Raw genomic sequence first — 23,132 nt, 5'->3', positions numbered from 1 at the left:
GAAGAAGAGAGGATTTAGGAAACTGGGAGGAACAGCAACAGCAAAAATGGATAAGAAACAAAAAAAGGGTTACTGTGAAACTACGGAGGCCCCTGCTAGGTATGAAGAATCTGTACTTTCCACTGTGGATACAATACTGTGTTTTTGGTTGCTATTATGAAAATGACACACCAAGCTTCTACACTTTAAGGATATGTTATTCAGAGGTGCTGAATTTCTGCAATCTCCACCTCAGTGAGCTGCAGCTACAAGCAGCCGGTTTCCCTGGAAAGCAGGATCACCTAAATGTTTGTTTCCTGTGGGCCCTTAGCTATTGTAGTGCTAAATGCAGAATTATTCACACAAGCATTTATCCTTCCCTTTTCTTGGAATAAAAGACACTGTGCTAAATTCTGGGCCAGTGAGAGGAGGTGCAAATCCCCTGGCTATAAATGATCTCTGCCACAGGTAAATTTGACTAATTATTTTCATAAAGCTGAACGAGGAAAGGATGCACATCTCAACATTTGTTGCTGATTTAGCATGTGGCATAGAAAAAGGACAGGCTAGCTATAAGCTAGACAAAGCTATTAGACATTACCGTTCAGACAACACCTACCTCACTCCAAACCAGCATGGTGCCGAATATGACCTGTAACCCATCAAAGAAATTGTCTCCTATGATGATGACAGTGGCACCTCCTGTAGTCCATCCTTCACTTGGACTGATGGCTTTGATACATGGTGTAGCTGCTTTTCAACACACATGAAAAAGAGAAGTATTCTGCTGTTAGAACCAGATTTTAATGATAGAAGACTTGAGAAAAATAAAATAAAAGGAGCTTTCATTTTCCCCCCCTTACTAACACAAAGATTTCAGCAATCATGTTCTTTCTAGTACATGCACATGACCTCAAACTGTATCTTTGGAAGCATTTTTTTTTTCTCAATTAATTTGTTTGGGTTTGTTATCTGCATTGGAAAAAATAACTTGTTTTAAACCTACATTAACAAAAAAAATAAAAATAAAAAATCACAGCATGATGGGCAGAGACCAGTTGGAAATCAGGACAAATCCCTATCTTTATTCTATATTAAATGCACAGTTAACCTGAGTTAATAAAACAATCTCCAGTGAGCTTGCTTTATTATCCATTATAACCTGAATTTATCAAGGAAACTCCTATAAATATTAAGGCAAATACTGTCTAAATAAAAAAAGGGTGTATCCCTCAGCATTTCTTTAACTGTTCTGTAATCAGATCCAGGTTGTAGTAATAACCACCCTGCCCTGCTTAATGGTATGGCTACTACTACTACAAAAAAACCAACCCAAACCCAAACCAAAATCCATAACCCTGCCATATAGTCATTCCAGTACTCTGCATCTACTGGATAATTAAGTGTGTGCAATGCATTCTGCCGTATTCACAGGGTCCATCCCCACTTTCACTAGCCACTTTCTTGGCACCATCTGTACTAAGCGTCTCCTGAGAGGATATTGAAAACTCAAGCACTGCTCAAAGTGGTAAACTCAAATCTTGGTGTAAGATCTTCTGGTTAAAGACTATCTAAGCAGAAACACACTCAACTTTATATATTGTGGGATAGGGCAATATAAATGTCCACATACTGAATCTCCTCCTCTGCAGCACTGGAGTACATCAGAATTTAACTGTGCTGAAGCAACAGGAATAACATTACCATTAAAAAAAACCCCAAACAACTGAATAAGACAAAAAGCCCAGGATAAGTCTCAGCTGTGGAGTCTCAGGGTGGTCAGATGGGTTGATGAAAAGAAGCAACTCCATCCTGAATGTGACCAACTTCTCCTTGCTAACACAGCACGAAGTGAAAATATGACACCATACCATTAGATAACATTTTAAGTAAAGTAGGTACCTCAACAAATTCATTAGCCATGAAAAACGGATTCCTTAAGGAGCAGCAAAACTCCACCAGTCAACCTCAATACTGGAAGGAAAGATTTTTTTCTTTTAGATAGGAACCCAGTCCTCAGCAGAGAGAAGAGGGTGGCTCCTCCGAAAACACATAAAGGACTGCCATTGCCCACGCTGATTTTGCAATGTCAATCAGGTGTCAAACAGCAGGACAGACTTTGTTAGCTGCATATATATATATATATTTCTCTCTGCATCTATACCTTTTCTTTTAGGATTGTTGGCATTTGGCTGTGAATTGCTACTTTGTTGAAAGGTTGCCTCAGCTGCTAATTTGGTTTGTTACTCTGAGTATTTGATGACACTCAAGAGAGAGCACTCAGGCACTTCATCAGGTAAGGATTTACTTGGAAGATAGGGTGTGAAATCCACCCACTTGTTAGCACCTTCCAGGACAACACCCTTGCACCCATGAATTACTTAACGTGGCTATGTAGTGCCACAGCCCCTGCCCTACACTCTTCTAATTGTACAGACAGTAAATTAATTCAATCACAGAAACCTAGTTTTAAATGCTCCAGAGACCCTGTGCATCTTTATGATTATTTCGTGAAGTTCTGCTAATGGTTTAGTGAAGTGCTAATTGCATGTGTTGGTGAGGCTGCTGAGAAGCTCCTTGCTCCCAGCCCCTGGGCAGGGCGGGCAGGCGTGGAGCTGGGAAGCCAGAGGGACCTGGAAAAGGAGCCGTTGAGTCACCCTTAGCAGTGAGTTTCTGTGGGCACTGCTGCAGACTAGCACCACCGGTGATGGAACGCATGCATGGGGAGCAAACAGACCCCATCCCTACCTACAAAAGGTTGTAAGTGTCAGGCAAAACTTTTCCACTACTTAAGCTGGTGGAGATGCCAGCTCTAGTGAAAAACACAAACACACAGAGGCAGAAAAAAATCATTACCCTACTCCAAACTTGGCAGAGCATAGCCATTAACTTTTACATGAGCTAACAAAAGAAACATCCTAACATTACCGTCATGAAAATGTAGTGCACACACAGAAGTAACTTCAATATGTTTAATTTGGATTCAAGTTACTTGCATAAAACTGTGCATAAAAAACATTGCAAAGTCCAAAACCAAATGCTTTCATTTCAGCCGAGCTCACAGCAATGGATTTACAGCGAAAGCAGCTTTTCAAAATGCCATCTAGCCCTTTCACAGAATCAAACTTTTTCATAAATAAAAATTAAAATCACTTCCAAATTACACACTTTCCAGCATTCCCAGTTGTTTGTGGATGCACACCCCCCACAATAAAACCTGAAGATAATCAGTTTCCCACGTGTCAGAGACTGAGCTACTTTTCTTAAAGACTACAAGCAACATTTTTTTCCAGAATACCAGTGAATAAAAACTGTTTGAGACCATAAGCCATTAACAGAAAACATATGCAGCCTTCAAAATTATAGAGTCAATTCATCTTTCAAATGAATGCAAGACACTGTTCTGCAGTTACAGGTCCCCACTAAAGGTCTTACTGTTTATCTTGTGATGTTCTTTGCGGTCCCTACATTGCACTCAGAGGTGCGAGGTGCTGCACTGTCTGTGCTGCCTCATGTATTTGATTCTGATACTTTATACATACATGTGCTTAATATCAAATACATGCCAAGTCCCATGGCAGCCAGGGGGACTTTGAGCAGACACTCAGGTCCTTGTGCTGAACTGGGGCTGTGGGTTGTTCACTGGGACACTCTCGTCTGCAAAGTCAATGTGACCACTCGCATGTGTAATTTTATTTAAATATGTAGCAATTATGCTGAATCAGTGCCTCACCCAAACTGCTGGCAATAGCCCAGGACATCTCGTCTGAGGACAAAAAGTCAGGACTTGGTGGTTTAATAAGCAGGGCAGGTTGGTGCCCTTTGCAAGCACTGCCTGAGAAGCAGTGAGAGATGCTTCCCAAAAGACTCCAGGGCATTATTTTCCCTTGGGAACTGTCACAGAAACCAATGGAACTTCCCCACTTTCACCACACAGTTTCTCTTATCTCAAAACGTAAGTGTCTGTAAAGACTGGAAGGGCTGCATGAAGGTGCAAGGGAAGCTGCACTGGAGGGCTGCATCCCGAGGCAGCCTGTGGAGACATGCTGAAGGGGGCATCCAGACCGCCACCTGTTTTTGAAGGCACAAAGCATGTTTATACAATGACATATTGGCAATAGCCAGTGTCATTTGGAGCACTGGCCTTACTAAATCTTTGCCCTTCCCAGGTCTTTTCCTTGGGCCACCAGGAGGGAGGATGGAAGAATTAGGTCCCATTTGCCAGCATCACCACAGGTAACGTTGAGAGGGGAGGGGGGCAAGGCAATGACCTCAGCTCTATTTATGCCCCTGGTACAACTGTCTGGCCAGCTCGGGCCTTTAGCTCTTCATACTTCTTCTGTTAATCATTTGGCAACTTTCAAAGCGCTGTCTGGAAGGTGTTTACTTCTGTGCAATCCTAGAAAAACAGAGCTAGGCACAATAATCTTTTCACTGGGGACCTTGATTTTTCTACATTTTGTTTCGGTCACAAGAGAAAACAAAATTCAGAACATTTTTTTTGCAGAATGCGAAGTTCAAGAATCTCTATCTGGAATTAACTATTACACTTTTTAATATTTCCAAGAAAACCAAAATATTTTGTTTCAAAACATTATCACTTAACATGCCCTTCTGTAACACCAAAGCATCATTTCTAAAATGGTGTTTTTAAAACAAATAGAAAAGAGTTACATAAAATTTAGGGGGCTTCTGTAGAAAAAGTGATTTTAGTCAAGGTCTGAAACTTCCCTTCTACAAAAAATGCAGGACCAGTTCTAATAAAGCCAATGAAGTGTGTGTGATTGATAACATGAACAGATTTTATGTCCAGAGAAGAATTATAATTTTTTTTAAAAAAGGATAATTACATATTCTCACACATAGAAACTTCTTTTTAAAATGAACAGTTGGGAGCCAACTACAACCAGAATGAAAAGTTTGGTAGCCTAACTATCAGATAAGATTTTAAGGGTCTTTGGTGTGAGTATATTGCATTCACTGCATGTTTTCAGAAGTCGTTGGACTGAGGAAAGACTAAATATTACTCCTCCAACTGCAGGTGTGGACCTTGCAGCTCCTTGCTGAAGGTGATGAGGCCACATCCTCCACCTGCTGAAATGGCCTAACGGTTATGAGCCTTAACGAGCTGCTCTCCTTCTTTGCATAATATCAAGGCAAATCAGTGTTAACATCTGACATGTTCCATCGTGCTGCTCCTGCAGTTTGAGGTAACAGAGAGAGGAGGTAGAAGGAGGCACTGCAATCCCAGACTTATTGAAGCCAATGGGAATTTTGCCACTGACTTCAAAGCTAAGGTCTCTGTCAAAGTGTTGGGCTAAAGGCTGGACTTGATAATCTTAAAGGTCTTTTCCAACCTAAACAATTCTACAATTCTATGATTTTAAGGATTTATGAGCAAAAACCTTAATGACTTTCAAGGGAAACAATGTTCTTTGGAAATCTTCATCTTTTCTCAGAATACACAGTGTTGAAATCTTATCACCTTCCATACAAAGGGTGGTAGGTACCAACTTCAGCACACAGGTAGCAAAAAAGAAAAGTTTTTTGTTGCGTGCTGTGTGTGTCAAGTGTGTTCCTCTACTCCCCTAGCTACTGATATACAGGGGATTTTTCTTCCTTCAAACTGTGACAATAAAATGATTACCCCGCCACAGTTTAGCATAATGGTTCAGAAATGCTTGTGGCATATTGCAGAGTTAAAGTGGAAATTATTAGGTAGCTCTTCTTTGTTATAATAATGATCACTCCACAAATAAAAGCTCTTCTCCCAAAGGTACTGCAAGGCACAAAATGCTAATTCTGAAGATTATGTGTGCGCTTTTATTAAATATTACTATGCCCTGTCTGTTTGAGGGCTTCACTGCTCTGATTGTTTTATGAGTGCCATGTTAATGTCAGCCCCATCTTGCTAGCAGCAGGCACACATTTTAGCTTTTGTATGAGAGTTGATCAAAGGCCACGTGCTGAGGGAATTGCTGAGAAAACACGGACAAGCGATAAAAATCTAACAGATTAATTGGTTTAAATTTCATTTCAGGGCGTTGAACTTTGGCTCAGGACACTAGTACTACACTACCAGGCAGGGCCTAATTACCACATTTCCAATTTGCCTCTGAACAATGCTTGGAAGGCAGAATAATAACAGAACTAATAATACTAATAACAATAACAATAATAATAATAATAATAATAACAGCAGCAACAACAAAATAACAGCAATACCATCTCCTCGTATCTTCTTGTACATGTTTAACAACTTACTTTGTGTGCAGGGAATTGCACTAGGAAACCCCTCTCCCCCACATCACCATCCCTCTGCCTCCTGAGCATTTCCACCTGCCTCAAATAGCAACTGAAGACAGAAGAAACAGCAGACGCCCTCAGGAGCATCAAACATCTGAATTTACAGAATCAGTGAGGTCCCAATTCAAGCCCCTCACAAACACACACTGGACATCTCATATTCTTAATTAGGGACCTGCATTTATAAACAGAGAGAGCATTTTATTCCACAACAGAAATTATCTATTCCATTGATAGAAAACAGAGGCTGGAGGAAAAAAACCCCACACGTATTTACTACAAAGTTTATGGGTGGCCTTGGAATAAGGGTTAATTGAGCTTAGAGGTAAATGTTCACTGAGGTGAATTAGTGGGATGCACATCTATCAGCAGGGCTCTGGGACTGCTCTTATTTAGCTTCTGAAATGTATCTGCTCTATGATTAATATCCAGTTTGTACTAGTGACTGTAAGAATGACCTCGCCTGCAGTTTTTATCATGAAGTGTGGTTTCATCCTCCATTATTCTATGGATGAGGCTCTGACAACAGTTGCTACATCACAACAGGAGTTTAAATGATGGGGTGCATGACTTTATTTTTCTTCTCTTTAAGAGTATTGTGACACACAAGGAGAGTTGCATAAAGGCAGTTAAAATTGGGAATTCAGAGGAAAAGGGAATTTATACCCCATCTTAGAGGAAGTACTGAAAATATCTGGAGTTAAGTTTTCCTTTTTTTCCTTGGGTAAAACCTAATTCCAGGTTAAGTATATAAATGACCCACAGATTAACCCATGGTTTATGGGTCTGATCCTGCACCCTGTTAAATGCTTTTGCCAAACTACTGATTTTCAGAATATCAAGACAAATCAGTCATAAGCACTCAAAACCATGACTTCTTATTAAGTTGTGCTTCAACAAACCACTTAAGTGAGTGCTTAAAAACCCAGCTGAAGAAGTTGCAAAACAGGAGCTAGATTTTGTTAAGGTAGTTGGGAAGTCCTCTGGGCAAAGCTGTCAAGAGCTATGTAATGGATACAGAACTAGGGTTTCCATTTCAAAAACCATTCAGGTTACATGTAGACCATCCTGCGCAGTGCAGGGCTCATCCAGCCTGACACTAGCAGCAGCAGAGCCAACATACTCATGCCAATGTGCTGATTTCAGGAACTAAGCTGCTATGTCTACTCAGAGTTGCAAACTGTCAAATGTAGCAGTGACTCAGTGCTAACTCTGGGATTTCTAGAGCAGCTTTATATCATCTGGTGGAGATCTTCCCTCAGGTACCTCATAGCTATTGAAATCACATAGGATTTGTGACACTCAGCAAGGCAGTGCCCAGGAATGGTCTGAGCCCAAATTCCTTTCCCACAGCACGCTGGAACTGAAGGCACACAGCACTTGTTGGGATGCCCAAGGCCTTTTTGATCTACACTTTTAGTTTGGCAAGGTATGTTTCTCTTTAACAGGGGAGAAAACCACTATTTCTTCCCTTCTTGAGTTATAAATTTACAGAGATGTTATACAGGGAGGGAAGGGTTACTCCATTCATCATTGTTTATTGTGGATTTTCCACATTAAGCACTTCAACAGATTGACTTTAACTTGGAGGGAGTGGGTTTTTTTCAGAACTGAAAATTATTGTTTTTCCACAATTTGTCAGTTTGAGAGAATGAACCAAATATTCTGTGTGCATGTGTGTGAGAGAGTTGGGCTGGGTTGCTTTGGGTGGGTTGGTTGGTTTGTTTTTTCAAAAATAAGATTCTTATTCCTGAGAAGCAGGAGTTGCCATTGTCTGCCCACCGACTTTGAGCATCCTGAAAGAGTGAACGCTAAAAATCTTGTGTGCTCATGCAATGGTACCGTTCCAGTCTAGTGTGTAGAAGCGTTGCCGGAGCTGTATGCAGCACAAGCAACTGAAGTTTACAGAACCAGCCTGGATTGGAAAAGTCTACAGGACCAGTTAGTCATAGACACTTCAGGGAAAGGGAATGCGGCAGAGTTTTTACATATTGTACTGGCGCATTAAATCTTCACTCTTAAGCTAAACAATGCATTTGCTGTTTATCTTAGTAAAGTGATGATCTTCCTGCTTTCCTTTTTCATATCGCAGCCTGCTCCCTTTCCTATTCTCTCCTGACAATAAGCAGCTGCTGTGCAGGAAACAGGGTAACAGAGGTTTCCCTCTTGAGGAGATAACTCACGCAGCTTTATGCAACACAGGCACGAGGATGTGATGCCCTACTCCCCCTTCCCAGCTCCCTCCTTTACAGCATCTTGATATTTGGGACTTACCATTTGCAAGCTTTAAAGATTAGAACACCCTGCCAAAAATGGCAACCTCCTCCTGGTTCTTCGTGACATCTGCACTGGGTGAAATCACTGAACCAAAAATATACACACCATGCAATCCCTCCAGGTTGGGGGAAGGGAGGGAAGGTTGCCTTTGTTTCTGTTTTCAAGTAGTGAAATTAAAGGTATTGGCTGTGATTTTCTGCCTAACATTTCGGATGCTTAGTTCCCATTAATGGGAATTGAAAATGTAAATTACCTGGGATAATATTCTACCTACAATCAATACTTAAGCCAGTGTTTCTCTTTTATCCCTGCTGATGCCTCAGCTAGCAAAGTTACATTTCATGGAGTCCTCTGTGTTTCTCTTTCCCTAATGATTTCCAAAGCTCTCAGTTGTTGATCACTGCCTGAAAAATGACTGCATGGAAAAAGGAGGCAATCTGGAATAATGAGAGACGTGTTACAAAGAAATTTGCTCTGTACTTTACTTACAACATTTCCATAAAAATAATAATTGTTATCTCTATATGACTGCAATAAATGTATTTTCATTCATTCTTCTAAACCCTTTCACACCACAGAGGAAGTTCTGAAGTTCTGATTTATTTGGGGCTTTTTTGGTTGTGTTTTGGTTTGGTTTTTTTTTTTAATTTTAGGAAGCAACTCCTGGTTTCAAAAAATTAATAAAACAGTAAGAGCCCTTAGCATCTCACTGCAAGTTGGTAAAACTTGACTTCAAAAAGAGAGCTCTGTCATGTTTGTTTGGCAAATAATAAATTCCCCAAGAAAAATGCAATTTCACAAAACACTTAATTTTATTAAATTCAATATATAGGTAAAGCCAAAGGTATAGCTAAAACATGAAGATATATATAGAAAATAATACGTATGTTATTATTCTTGAAAAATTTTATATGCACCCGCTCTATACAAATACATAGATAGATAGATATTTCAAGAAGCCTAACAATTTTATTGCGAGATTTTTTGACGCACTGTTGCGATTTTTTATTTCAAGGAAATTTCAGGCAGATTTTAAGCTGTAATTTTTGCATTCATTATTTTTGCCCCAAAGTTGGAAGATCATCATTTTGAGTCAGCCATGAAGAAAATGTAGTGGATAGCCTAAACCAATGCAGCTACTCAGCTCCGGCACTGACATAAGTCTCTGTCATCTTGAGCAGCTTGGTTGCACAGGGGATACACACACAGTAGACCAGAAGAAACATCCAAGCACATCCAAGAATATTGCAGAGGGTCTACCAAATATTGGCAGCACTTCCAGCTGCACAACTGGGGATAAGTTTGCTCAGACCCAAGCACCAAACCAGTGACTGCTGCAGTGCACTGTCCTTCCTCAGGGAGAACATCTCAGGGATGCACAGGCACATTCTGACCCCAAGCAAGATAAATGCTTTACTATGAGTCCCCAGATTATTGCACCTTAATTTCTTCACTCCTTCCTCCATCCCACAGGGTCACTTGAAAAGGTAGAGGAACAGTGTTCCTAAAAGATGGGAAGCCAAAGGCAATAGCATGCAGGGGACTAAGGTGTGATATACGCATGGGATTGCACCATTTTATCTCAGTGCAGACTTTAAAAGCTTTGTTAGTACAACAGTGAAAAAATCCTATATGCCTCTCCTGTTTCAGTTTCAATGGCTTCCTACTGATTCAACTACTGATTTAACGCTGATGAAGTTACAGAGCCCATCTAAGCCAGTATGACTATTTTAAAAACAATAAGCATGTCCAGAAAGGAGACTGCAGCTGTTTAAGTACACTGAAGTTTAAAAATAGCTGCACAGATGCAATTTCTGAGTGAGGATGAAGGCAACCCTGCGAATGGATGCCCAAAATCTGTAATATAAACCAAGCCTAAAAGTTTGTCAAAATAAACATTGCTGCATACCTTGCATACTCTAAAACCTACTTAATTTAACTGACCGGTTCCTTCAGTGCTGCTAACTAAGGTCCTGAACCAGCAAAGCATTTTATAGGATGGAACCAGTCATTTGCTTAATGTTAACCCTGTGGTTTACTGTTTTGCTGAATCCTAACCTCATGGACAGGCAGGTGGGTGCTACTTCTGAATTCATGTTTTGTTCACCATCACCCTGGTTTCATTTTCTCTCTTTTATTTTCTATCAGTACCTTAACAAAACTGTAAATGTCTCACAGCAAATCTCTCTAGAGTCAGAACATAGGACTAGATAAAAGCTCCTGAGCCACAGCACCCCATCCCTGCAGGGTGTAAAAAGTTCAGCATCTGGAGCACAACAGCAGCAAGTCTTGATGTTCAGATGGACACAGGCACGTTATGGCCACACTGGCAAGGTTTAGTCAATAATACACAGAAACTATTCTAGATGAAATGTAGAGTTCAATCTAAATCTAAATTCTCACTCCCCTGGACTAAATATTAGTATCAATTAAACTTTTATGGAATCTTTCACTATCACAAAGAAAAAAACAGAACCCCACCCCCCCAAAATCAGTTAAACCCCCCACTGTATTATATAGCGCAACCATTAGAAAGTTCACCTGAGATGGATTCTACAGCAAAGAATTTATTTCATCCTGATAAAAACAAGAGCCCCCACTAAAATTAATTTTTAGTTGAAGTCTCTTTGTTCAGTAGAATTGAGAAAGTCTGCCCACAGCTCACAGTAATCGTCTTTCACAAACAGAACAACCCGCGTAGAAACACAAAGCAGTTGTGGCAGGGACAGGGAGTGCCTGTAATCCAGTTTCTTCAAGGGAAATTCAAGTACCCTAAGAGTTCTTATTCCTCATCTGATTTCTCTCACAAATCACAGGCTGCTCTCTAATGCAATTTTCTGGAGTCTGAGAATCATAAAGTCAAATATGAACAAGTCTAGTGGAAAATCTGTGACGCTAATCTTGGCCTACGTTGTATTTTTAACAGGCACTGAATGTGTGCGCCGGATTATCCAGATGGCCATACAGGAATCATCCTGATAGGATTAAACCTTTGTGCTGAACTCTGCTCCATCTGTTCTCGGAGGTTTGCCTATCGCTATCAGAATACGAATGTTCAGCCCACGTCTAGCACCGCGACTGCAAGCGCCTGTTTACCACACACACGCACACACATATGTAGATGTGCACATACATATTCTTGAGTACTTGATTAGTAATGTGAGATGAAGTTAGTCTGAAATTTACCACTAAAGAAACATATTGGTTTTATTATTTGTTCGAAGAACAAAGTATGCAATATCTAAATTCAAACAAAAGAGCATTTTTGTTGTTGTTCTGGGACTTGTTCAATTCATTAAACCATAGTACTGCCATAAATTTATAGATGAAGGCATGACTAAACATAAAGCAGCAAGGCTCTTCATCTTTGAAATCTATTAGCGTATGAGAATGTATGACACAATTGCACTTTGAAGATATCATGGTTAAATATTTCAGATTAAAAACCAGCCAACAACAAAACACATGTGTGCACACAGCGTTGGTAGCTGTTATTTGTGGCTCAATCTAGTCACAGGCCAAGAACAAAAAAAGTAATAATCAGTCCCAGTAAAAGAAAAGCTTATTCCCATTAATGTTGCTTTCTGCTTTTATTATCTATTAATGACAGTCTTCTGCATTCATTGTTGCAGCCTGGCAGATGCAGCAAAGATCCATATTCATCACGTGCAAAAAATTGTGCTCAGGCTGTCTCCGTGACAGGTTACGCAGAGCTGCCAACGAAGAGACCAAGGTCCGATGGACAGCCTCAGGTTTCCAGGCCCTGGGCCAAGGGAAAAGGTAGGGAATCTGGCTCTTCCGTAAGAAAAGCATCCCAGTGATCTTAAGGTTTAACTAAATTGCTGTCCTGGCCAAAAATACACTACAAACTAATGACTACCTGGGATGGGAACAGTGGCTAAGGAAAATAAACAAAATAATGCAATTGTTGTTATTATTGTTGTTGTTGTTATTAGGGGGGTTTGATTCAGAAATGCAATATAATACTCAGCCCGTGTTTGTGATGGCAGCGGGACAGCAGCGGAGGCAATGTAACCTGAATTGCATTGCAAGCAGAAGCTCTGTGTTGCAAAGACTGAGATCCCCTTGTCTCCCCTGTGCAGTGTCTTTCAGACTGTTTCATCCCGTTGTTTGTGCTGCTCTGAATGCAGGGTGAAGCACACCTTCACAGCCATTTAGGCTTTACTTGCAAAAACACAAGCATAAAAAAATATTTATAGTTCATAGTATTTGTCCAGCAATGACACCACATAAAACCAGCACACTGAAAATCTGAGGAGTGAATACTTTGGACTCAAGCCTACAAATGCTGAGAGAAGTTGTTCTTTCAATGTGTCTGATAAAGTCATGCTATGTTTTTATTTATTTATTTATTTAGGGCCGTATTCAGACCACCTACCTAAGGCATTACAGCATGTAAAAAGTCAGACTCCAGCTCTGGCTGGGTGAGTCAGTCTGCCTAAACTGGGATCTTCTTTGCGCTATACAATGAGCAGAGATGGGCAGACACCTTTGGAAGCTTGGAGACCCAGGAGTTCCACACTGGCTCCCAAAAGTACCAAGGGACCTCGGCAAGATGATATGTAGGTAGGAAGCAGCCAGATGCAACCCCATAAAAAATATTTGGCGGCTGATATTGAACAGGCACCTGACTCTGGGCTTTCCAGCAGGCATCTCTGCTTGGACTCAGTGCTGAATGAGGAGGCAGCACTCACTGTCGCCTTCAAGGTCACAATCCCAGGAAGGGGATAATTTTCCCCAAAGGGCCTCTGATCAGAGTTCCTTTATCTTTCAGTGCCTCAGAAAGCCAAACCTGGTCATAAATAGTTGAGTGACGTTCTCACCTGAATGTACCGCGGCAAAGCGCTGTGACCTCAAACCCCAACCCACTAAATAAAGCTGCAGCTGGAAAGATGAGCAGCGTTGTGGTCAGGCTTGCGATTTACCTCCGAGTGCTGGCCTTCCCTCTCAGCATGGATCAGGTAGCACCAAACCTATGAATTCCATCTGCAAGCCCAAGTTTTCCGTGAACAGTAGCACGAGCTTTCTGTTCCGTCTCCAGCAGCAGGGGAGAGCTAGCACATCTGCTGCCATTTCACAACCCAAAAGGGACCTCTGTGGGAAACACACTTTGCTTTTTCATGGGATAGATACAGAACCTCTGAGAGAGTTGCTGCAAAACCATAATGATATGGTATTAACCAAACATAATTAATTTTTAATTTCCTTATACATCCATTGCTAACAGACACTTCCAACGGTAGCACAGTAAAAAGCACACAGGTTCCTGCAGCATTTGGGACCAAATTTTTGGAAGCATCCATCTATCCAGTGGTTCCAGTAAGCATCTGATGGAATTTTCAAAGCACCTGGCAGACAGGCATAGAAATTCTGTAGCCAGAGTTTTAAAATTCCCACTAAATATCTATCCACAGCTTTAGGCACCTTGGTGCTTTGAGAGTTAGGATTTAGGTCCAAGAATTTCCAAAAAGATTGCTTTGGGGTACCTACTCTTTTGGGTAACCACCTGACTCTCAAAAATTGATCAGAAAGTCCTAAACATCCACCTCATGAAGGACAGTATCTCGTTAAGCAGCTCACACTGGCTCTTCCACCTTAATTTGCAGATCTAAATGTTTGCATTGCTTTTGAGAAATAGTTTTAAACTGCTAAATTTCAGACAAGTTTTTCATAAAACTTTATTCTTGATCTTTTTAATAAACTTCCTAACCCCATTCGCTTCCCTCAATGAGGTCATAAACCAGTGCTGCTTATATTACAGTCACTTCCATGCTAAAGATTTGTCACAAAGAGAACTATAAATTCATGGAATGAAGGTGGAAAGCAGAAAGGACTAATTGTGAGACACAAAGCTTTCTGGTTATGCTCAGCAAACAGTTTGGGTTAGGATTCTAAAAAACACTTTATGAAGTTGTACTACTGGCTTTAATGAAAGCACGCTTTTTGCAATGCCATGCACTCCTGAAAATCATGTATTCTGGATCTGGGCCAAACACAAAGCCTGTCTCCATTCCAGTATTAATTATTAGTAGTTTATTTTTATTCTTTACTACTAACATTAATAATTTTCAGATGGCAACCTAGATTAGAATAACCGCTCCAAACATCCCACCCTGGTGGGTTCCATTTTCTGCATCAGTTTCTTGGCTTATGCTGTTAACTCATTTCCCTGGATCTGGGGGAGCTTCGTCAAATACTGGTTTTGCTGGGGAAACACTTGGCAGGCACCCTGCAATGGACAGTAAGGGACAGACTTGAACGCTCACACCAGCCTTCTCTCAGTTCAATGAGACTATGTACAGCCTGAGACGCAAAAAATACTGAGCTCATTATTTGTGAAGCTTTCTAATCAGAATATTCTACATGACAATTTGGTGGAAAATTTTGATCTAAATAAAACTTTGACCTTGAGATTGTTAGCACTCAGCTGATTCACACATGGACACATGTTCCATGGGAACAGAGACCTTTCATAGTCACCAGTTGCTTTGGGGTATTTAAATACTGGGATGCCTAACATGAAACATTTGGAAGTGTCCAGATACCTGCAAACTGCTGTGAATAGCATTCCTTGATAATCACGACCTTTCAGGACATCCACATGAATCCTCAAAAAATCACTAGTTCTTGGCTTTCATTTACAAACCACAATTCACAAAACCCTTTTCCTTTGTACTCTGCCCAAATCAGCAGGGGACTGGAGAGAAAAAAGCATCTTTTCCCTACATAACAACAATAAAGGTATCCTATAATAAAAAGCTAAGTTAAAGGAAATTGTTGAGAAATAATATTAATCATAGTACAATAATACAATGTTTCATCATTTGCTAGTGTGCACATTTTGGAAGGCTGGAAAAACAACGTCTGGCAAAACTTCCCTGCCATACGGTGCAGTATCTCTCAAACATTTCTCTAATCCTAATGTCATTCTTCTCCCCTACGATGCCATTGTTTTAGTGACATGGTGGCCAGCATAGCAAATTGAAATGTAATGAATGCTCATTATCTATGAATATTCATTGCCTATTTGAGTGCTACCGAGTGTTCTCCTGTAGTGGTAGCTGTGAAGCTTCTGCCAAACAGAGTAGCTAAGGTTTTTCTACTTGCATGACTGTACTCTGATTCCTCTGAGGTCTGGAGAGAAACCTCAAACCTTCAGAAAGTGGTTGGTCTAACTCTCCAAATAAGAGCCAACTCTCATGGTGGTTGGAGAACTTCCATCTGAAATTTTCTCCCTTATCTGTCTGCTGTTACAAAATAGGGTTATTTCACCTGCATCTAAATCTGCATCAAATTTTAATGACAGTTTTCCCCCTGTTTTCTTCTTTTTGCAAATTTAGGAACACAGTTCTGAAAGCTCCTATGGGAAATTCACACAGTGTGCTCTTTCTTCATCCAGGTACTATTTTTCCATGAATTCATGACATCCTCGTAACAACAGAGGGTAACAACATATCACAGCTTGACATTGTTCAGGTATTCTGGGGGAAGGGCTGTTTTATTTTTCATTTACTTGAAAAACATAAAGGGCAGCTGCTCACAGCTAGGAACTGCGACACCTTATCTTTTTAAAATCCAGGTGTACCCTGCTTCTGTTGTAGCATTTTTTCCTTTTTCAATTAGACATGACACTAGATCCTTGATATGGGACTGTCAAGCAGGAATCCTTTCTAACTGTGGCAACTGAACTACCCAAACTTGACTTTTCAGGAGGCATTTCCATGGGCATTATATACCAGCAATCCTTTTTATTAGAGACTAGAATACTTCAAATGGAATCTCTTAAGTCTCCTGCAACATGGTGGCAGCAGTTAGTACATATATGTTATGACATAATGTTTATGTAGTGAAAAAAAAAATAATCAGAAACTCACACCTCCGACTTCAAGAAATACCTACAGCATAACAGCAGAACTGAAATTCTGGAATCTCCTTATCCAAATCAACCATTAAAAATCCACTTGCCAAAAAATTGTTTAAATCTTGTTTACATTTAGCCTCAGACTAAAAATAAATTTTGAAAGATCAAAATTGCTGCAGCCAGATATTCTAAGCTTTTGAGTACCTCTCCTTAATGGCTGATTTATGACCTAGACAAATAGAAACAGATGATTTTTTGCTTTCTGTTTTATGAGACTGGCTGTGAGAAGGGGCAGCTCCACCTACCCACCCACCCAGTTCTTGTGAAATTCTCAGTAATACTCAACGAGAAAGCAGGAGGCTGGGCCTGCAGATCGCTACTCTGCCCTGGTGAAGATTAAAAAAAAAAAAGACATCAGCATAATTCAGTGGGGCATAATTTCGTTAACATAGTTTTGACTACCTAAATTGGAGCTGTACAGATCTGAGCTCTGCTGTGGTTTGCCAGCATGATGGATCCCATGATTTGCTCCTGAAGGGACCATCTCGATCACACAGCCTGACATCCTGCGCAGCACCCACCGAAGAGCCTCACCCAGGAATTCCTGGATGAGGAATTACTCAGATCTTTAACACCTCTCCCTGAGCTGCCATACACTTTTTAGGAAGACACCATGTCCTAACTTAACATTTGCAACCTGCAGGAAACCTGCCACAGTTTTGGCAATTTACTTCAACGGTCCCCAGAGTTAAAATCTTGTTGAGATCATATTGAAGTCTTTATCTTCAAATTCTCTCAAGTGAAGCACCTTAACTTTCTGGCCATGTTTTGTCTCTTCAGAAGGACAAATTCTCTAGCTTCATCTGAGTGCACATACTGGACTAATCCAGCCCTGGTGTGCTCGCTTAGAAACATACAGTAAGCCCAAAGGACAGCGAAGAGGTTAATATTATATGCTCGGTAAGGTCAAGCTCCAAGAACACATAACAAGTCATTATGTAAAAAATTGCCTGAATTTATGACTCACTGCATTTATGAAGGAACCGATATGAAAAAGACAACTTGGCAAAAGTGAAGAAAATGATTTCCAGCTTGAAGTTTTGCAATCCTTCAGTATATCAAGGCTCACTTATTGTTATTACTATCCATGTTGTGCAATGTTCTGAAAGTCACATTTTTTCCCTTGTGTATGCATAGAGATGTCCAACAACCCTAGGTATTCTTCCCTCATACAAAATAAATTAGAAAGCAGACGTAACTCAGAAAAACATACAAGATCCCCTCAAGTAGAGTGGTAGAATCCTAATATTTTTTTTTCAATATTTCCCTTCTAAATAATAAATCAACCCCACTGCATTTCTCTATGCAGAATGATATGGTGCAGCAAAGCTTGTGTGTTTATATTTTTCACATAATCATGAAAACATTAAGTGAAACACTAAGATATAACAAGTGCTTCCACCCATAGATTAAACAAGTCAAACATTAAAGTCTCTTTGTTTAAACCTGGCCAGTTTGTGAATGCAGTAGTCCCTTACTTTGATTAAGAACCTGAACCTATACCATCTAAGGGTAAAATGTATCAAGTTTTGAACATTAACCTTTCTCAGCTTGCTAGTATTTTTTGCTTCAGTCAATATTCTGCCTTGTATTAACAATTTCATCAACTACCATGGGCACATGCAACACACCAAGGGATTCAGGGTTAAAATGGAACTGATAGGGGCATCCTCTTCATGACTCAACGTTGTGGCAAAGCCATTTATAGCACAAAAAACAGGTCACAACATCAGATTTCTGAGCATCTTTCAGGAATCACCAACTGGTGGGCCCAGCACATGCAGCTAAATTCAAGGTATACAATAACCATTCTCAACAATTTTGTTCCAGTCAGACTAGGTAACAATGATACTTAAAGGCACTCAGTCTCAAGGCTTTATTTTAAAGATTATTGTCTCAAAATAGTTCACAAGGGGGAGGGAAACTTTCCTTTTTTATTAACCTAAATAGAAAGCCTCTAGTCAACTAAGACACAGCCTAGTGATCATTTTTGCTTTCAAATCTGAAGATTTAGTGGAAAATCTGTGAACATACCTACTGTGGTGACTATGGGCTCTCAGATTGCCCAGGACAGGCAGGATTGGCAAGAAAAGCTCTTTACATTTTCCACTGTTAACAAGAGGGTCTACCTGATGTACCCAGCTGAGGCACAGCAACTACTACTCTTAATTTGCTGCAGGAGGTTTTGCACCTGCAGACAGCAAACTGTCTGAATCACTCATTACTATCGTGTACTAAAACAACATTGTAAAAGCTTAACTGTCTCAGGTACCACAATAGAGTGATCAAATAATCCAGCCATGCACTATCATTTCCAGTATAAGTATAATAATAATGGTTTTGTTATATATTGACCTATTTTAGATACATATACACACACACACAGAGATTTATGTATATTTCATAGTAAAGTAATGGCAGGACTTTGCTTTAAAAATCATGGTTGTCTCTGCTTCCATCTTCAAATTCTGACATAGTCTTACAATTTGTCCCTATTTCTACCCTGCATCTTTCCTTCTTTTGCTGCTGTTGAGCTGACTCAGAACTGAATCGCCAACAAACCTTACCAACCACCTAATTCTTCAGCGCTTTCCTATGGAGGAAGAGGAGGAAAGAAAAGGAAAAGAAATAAAACTGTCCCTTTAAAAACCCAAGCATTTAAGCTGCTTGTCAGTTGTCTTCCTGACAAGGCCACTTGAATGTATTCAGGAATATTTGCATAAATGCTCACAGTGAGTTCACCGTGGCAGCTAGCGCTAATGGTACATAAAGTAATTTAGTCACTTCTCTTAGGCATCCTGTCAGGGTGATAAGCACCCCCTCTTTGCCTTGTTGCATATTAGATCATTAGATAATAAAGTGTTAGAGCATGCAAACTGACAGGGTCTCGGGGACTATCATTTTTTGAGGGCATTGCATTCTGCCAGTGAGGAAAAATAATAGAGAAACTGATGCTGCAATTGGCTTTACATTCTTGTAAAGTCATTCAAACATTTGGGGTAAAAAAGAATTTTTACTTTGCAGCAATATGAGAGTTTTAACTGGAACCTTTGCAGACATCTGCAGTGGTGGACTTCATGCTGGTAAACTTGAAAAGAGTTGTTGCAAACCCTGTCAGAATTCCCCCCTTCCATAAGCTAGTCACTTCAATTGCATTGGCAAGATTTTGCTTTTAAAATTGACACCCTAGAATGAACTACAAGCTGAAATACATTCTACTGGTTGGGGCCTATTGGCTCTTCACTATACATCTTACTATATATGTACAATTTAGAAAGGTCAACCACACCGGCTTTCTGGTTTACCATAAAAACAAAATAAGCGAGGATCCAACTATTAGTGAATGAAAAAGTGATAATTATTGAAAACCCACAGATTACTGTGGCTTACCCTATTTATGCCACACAGAGATGTATGAAATAATTGGCCTCTGCCAGCTATTACTTTTGAAAGATAGATATATTTATTTGAAATACAAGCTTCTTAACCCGCTGGTTTCAAGGAGGACAGTGTGTGGATATGTAACCATGATCGAGGTTCCTAATTATACTCAGAGACAAGCTACAAAAAGGAACTTTCATTTTACTGTCTGACAAGCAAGATATAAATAGACATGTGTTGGATGTCCCAAAAATAATCCAGGCTACCTGCTAATGAGATGGTAAAACCCAAACGTGGAGACACCAGGCTCCTGCGTGGCTCAGGAGATAAAGCTTTCTTTCCAGCTTTTTGGCACCCAAAGTCTCTTTTAGGTGTCACAAACTGCAACTCCACGTTTAAGAGCAACATGTCCCAACACAACTTTGTAAGGAAAAATAGTCTGGGTAGTGTCTAACTAAACTAGGCAACCAGCACATGTCTTGCTACATCCTCTCTCCTCTTTTGCCTATCCTTGCACAGCCAGGCATTTATCTCTATTGCAACTGGATATTTGCACTGAAAAGTTAAACATCTAGAAAAGTACATGGGAATACATTTGGTCAAGGGCATATTACAGTTAGATCCCAGCGATCCTAAGTTGCTCACCAAATCAATGAAGCAGAGACCAACAGCCATGACTACGTTAGTTTCCCATCTGACCGCTTACAGATACTGCTCAGGTCAACCTGCCTCCCCAAAAGGGGGCAGAAAAGCTGGAAAGAGGAAAGGTGAACAGTCTCTGCTGCTTACACTTGAAGATAACACCAAAGACAAAAAGTCCAAAAACTGAAGAAAAATAATATACTTCAGGTCTCAAACTAAAAGTAAAAATTAATTTCAGTGGAGGAAACTGTCATCTGTTCCAACGCATCTTAAGGTTTGTGGTGGTTGCCCAAAATTCAATAGCATTAAGTTCATTTGAGACATTTTCTAATTTTTATTTTTATTCAAGTTAAGTATTTTAGACATCTAATAACAACACTTAAAACAGTTACTGGATTATTTTTTTATAACTTTTTCCCCCCTGTCTCTTGGACTCAGATGTGCATAGAATACCTGGATTGAAGGTTTTAGGCTAAAAAGAAAGGTTCCCTCAAGCCTTTGAGAAGAGTGTAATTTTGTAGTGTGGAGGTTGCTATTCAAAAGCAAGAATTTACTAGCGGTTGCTTTATGAGGTTGCTTGAGAGGTGCCTGAGAAAGTAGATTAGAAAAGTCACCTTTCCCACAAAATGTACACACAGAGATATTTTGCAGATGTTGACTTTTAATGTTAGCATAGTAACTTAGGTTTATGTAGAGACGTAAGCATAGCATTATCTTTTTTTTGTTTCTTTTTGCTAACAGAATCCCTCAGGTAGTAGGAGTGGGAACAGCAGCTGTGATAAAATGAGATGCTATTACACCATGCATGGGGATAAGAACATTTACGTATGAGAAAGTTAAGTATTGCCTTGACCAAAAGCATGCACTGAGAAGACTGCAATGAGGGGTGGGAGAAAAAAAAAAAAAAAAAAAAAAAAGATATATACCTGCTAAGTAGATGCCAAGTAAAAAACAGGGGTGTTTTTTTGAAAGACTAGACTTAATGGAAACATTAAAAAGTTGAACAGAGAGGTTTCCTTTTGTAAATTTCTGCTTTCTGCTAATTAATAGAGACAGAGTTCGTACATTCTTTAGAAAAATTCAAGAAAAATTATGACAGTGGTTTGTTTATTAAATTAGGTTGTTGGCAGGATGAAAAAAATTTCTATAACATGAATTATGGCTGAAAATGGCTCATAGCCTACATAAAAAGTTAGAGCTAAATAAATACAGATGTAAGTTATGTTTATATAATGAGAAATGCTGCTGAGCTAAGAATTTTAGGTTAGTAAGTGTGAACTACAGACCCGATTCTGCAAACACTTATCAATACCCTCAACTTTACTGACACAAGAAGCCTCATTGATCCCAACAGGACCATATGTGTGCATAATCTTAAATATATGCATAAGTGCTTGCAGGGCTGATGCCTGAAAGCATAAACAGAATAGAAAGCTATTTCCACAAGAATTCACTGAGTAGTAGAAACCTGCTCATTTGCCCATTTCTCAGTATTAATAATTTCTTTTAACATATCTAGTTAACATTTTTCTGAGTGGCATTTGCTTTCCCAGAGAAAATTTTATCTGGTTTCTTCAAACTCTTTGGAAAAATCTATTTAATTATTCATCAGATCCTTGGCAAATATTTGTGAAAGAAACCAGCATAAAGGACTGGTGCCTTCTACACACAACTACTTCAATGGAAGCTGAGGATACACATCTCTTAGAGGAGCAAGCACCTATTGAATTTAGGATTACAAACAGCTTTGAAGACAAAGAGCTATTCTACAGAGCTGGAACAGGGAGAAGGGAGTGAAATGCCCTCTGTTTTTGTTTTGTTTTTCAGTAGTAGTCATCAACTTTGAGGACAAAGAGCAAAACAAAACATTAATCAAATCCAGATTTTTCCAAGTACATTTGCACTCAACAACTCTCATTTTAAGCACCTACAGTCACCAGCAGATGTTCTCTTCCAGGACCAGCTGATTTTACGGAAGATTACTGTCCCTCAGGCTGCTTCTAGCCACGTGCCCCCATCCCACCCTTCCTGGGGTTTATTGTCCTTTCAGAAAAGCCAGACAAATTGCCTTGCACCATTTCTCCTTCAATCATTTCAACAAAATAAGCTAGACTGGCAAAGAGTTATTATTTAGACAGTTTAACTCAAATTAACTTCTTTGGACTGAAGAAGACTAGGGAGCAAGCAGACAACTATCTTAGCTGGCATGTCCATGGTGGAGAATAGCCTGCAGCAGGGAGGAGATACAAGCAGCTGTGGCATGCAGGGAAGAGCAGCTTCCGCAGCTGGCACAGCTGGAGCCAGAAGAGAACAGTCATCCATGGCTTGAGTAAGCAGATGGATTTCCAAAAGGGCTCTGCTTTCATTTAGGGCAATTCAAAAGAACAGCTGTATCTCCTAGAGAGCTCAGCCCTCCATAGCTAGAAGAAATCCAATCTGAAATTTGGGTGCTGAGCACTTCAGAAAATATGCAACATTCCTTTAGATGCAGAGTCAAAAATAAAGGTAATTTGGGAAAGACCAGACTCCAACTTTGGGTGCTGAATAGATGCAACCAAAAACAAAAAAAAAGAAATCACCACACTTTGCTGACACACAGGAGAGA

At 39.9% G+C, this 23,132-nt stretch overlaps 1 protein-coding gene across 9 annotated transcripts in view; it reads right to left on the bottom strand.

Annotated features, from left to right (window-relative positions):
- Positions 1–23,132, bottom strand: part of EBF1 (EBF transcription factor 1) — a 283,485-nt gene that overhangs the window by 75,142 nt on the left and 185,211 nt on the right. For 5 of the 9 annotated variants that reach the window (XM_055812620.1, XM_055812622.1, XM_055812624.1 and 2 more), the window contains exon 9: positions 599–732. In XM_055812620.1, coding sequence (XP_055668595.1) covers positions 599–732 — 134 coding nt within the window. The remainder of the gene's footprint in view (positions 1–598; positions 733–23,132) is intronic. The other 4 variants (XM_055812621.1, XM_055812623.1, XM_055812626.1 and 1 more) reach the window with 1 other exon arrangement.

The sequence above is a fragment of the Falco peregrinus genome, chromosome 8 (assembly GCF_023634155.1).
Source record: "Falco peregrinus isolate bFalPer1 chromosome 8, bFalPer1.pri, whole genome shotgun sequence".
NCBI lineage: Eukaryota > Metazoa > Chordata > Aves > Falconiformes > Falconidae > Falco > Falco peregrinus.
This window is presented reverse-complemented; position numbering and strand designations above follow the sequence as displayed.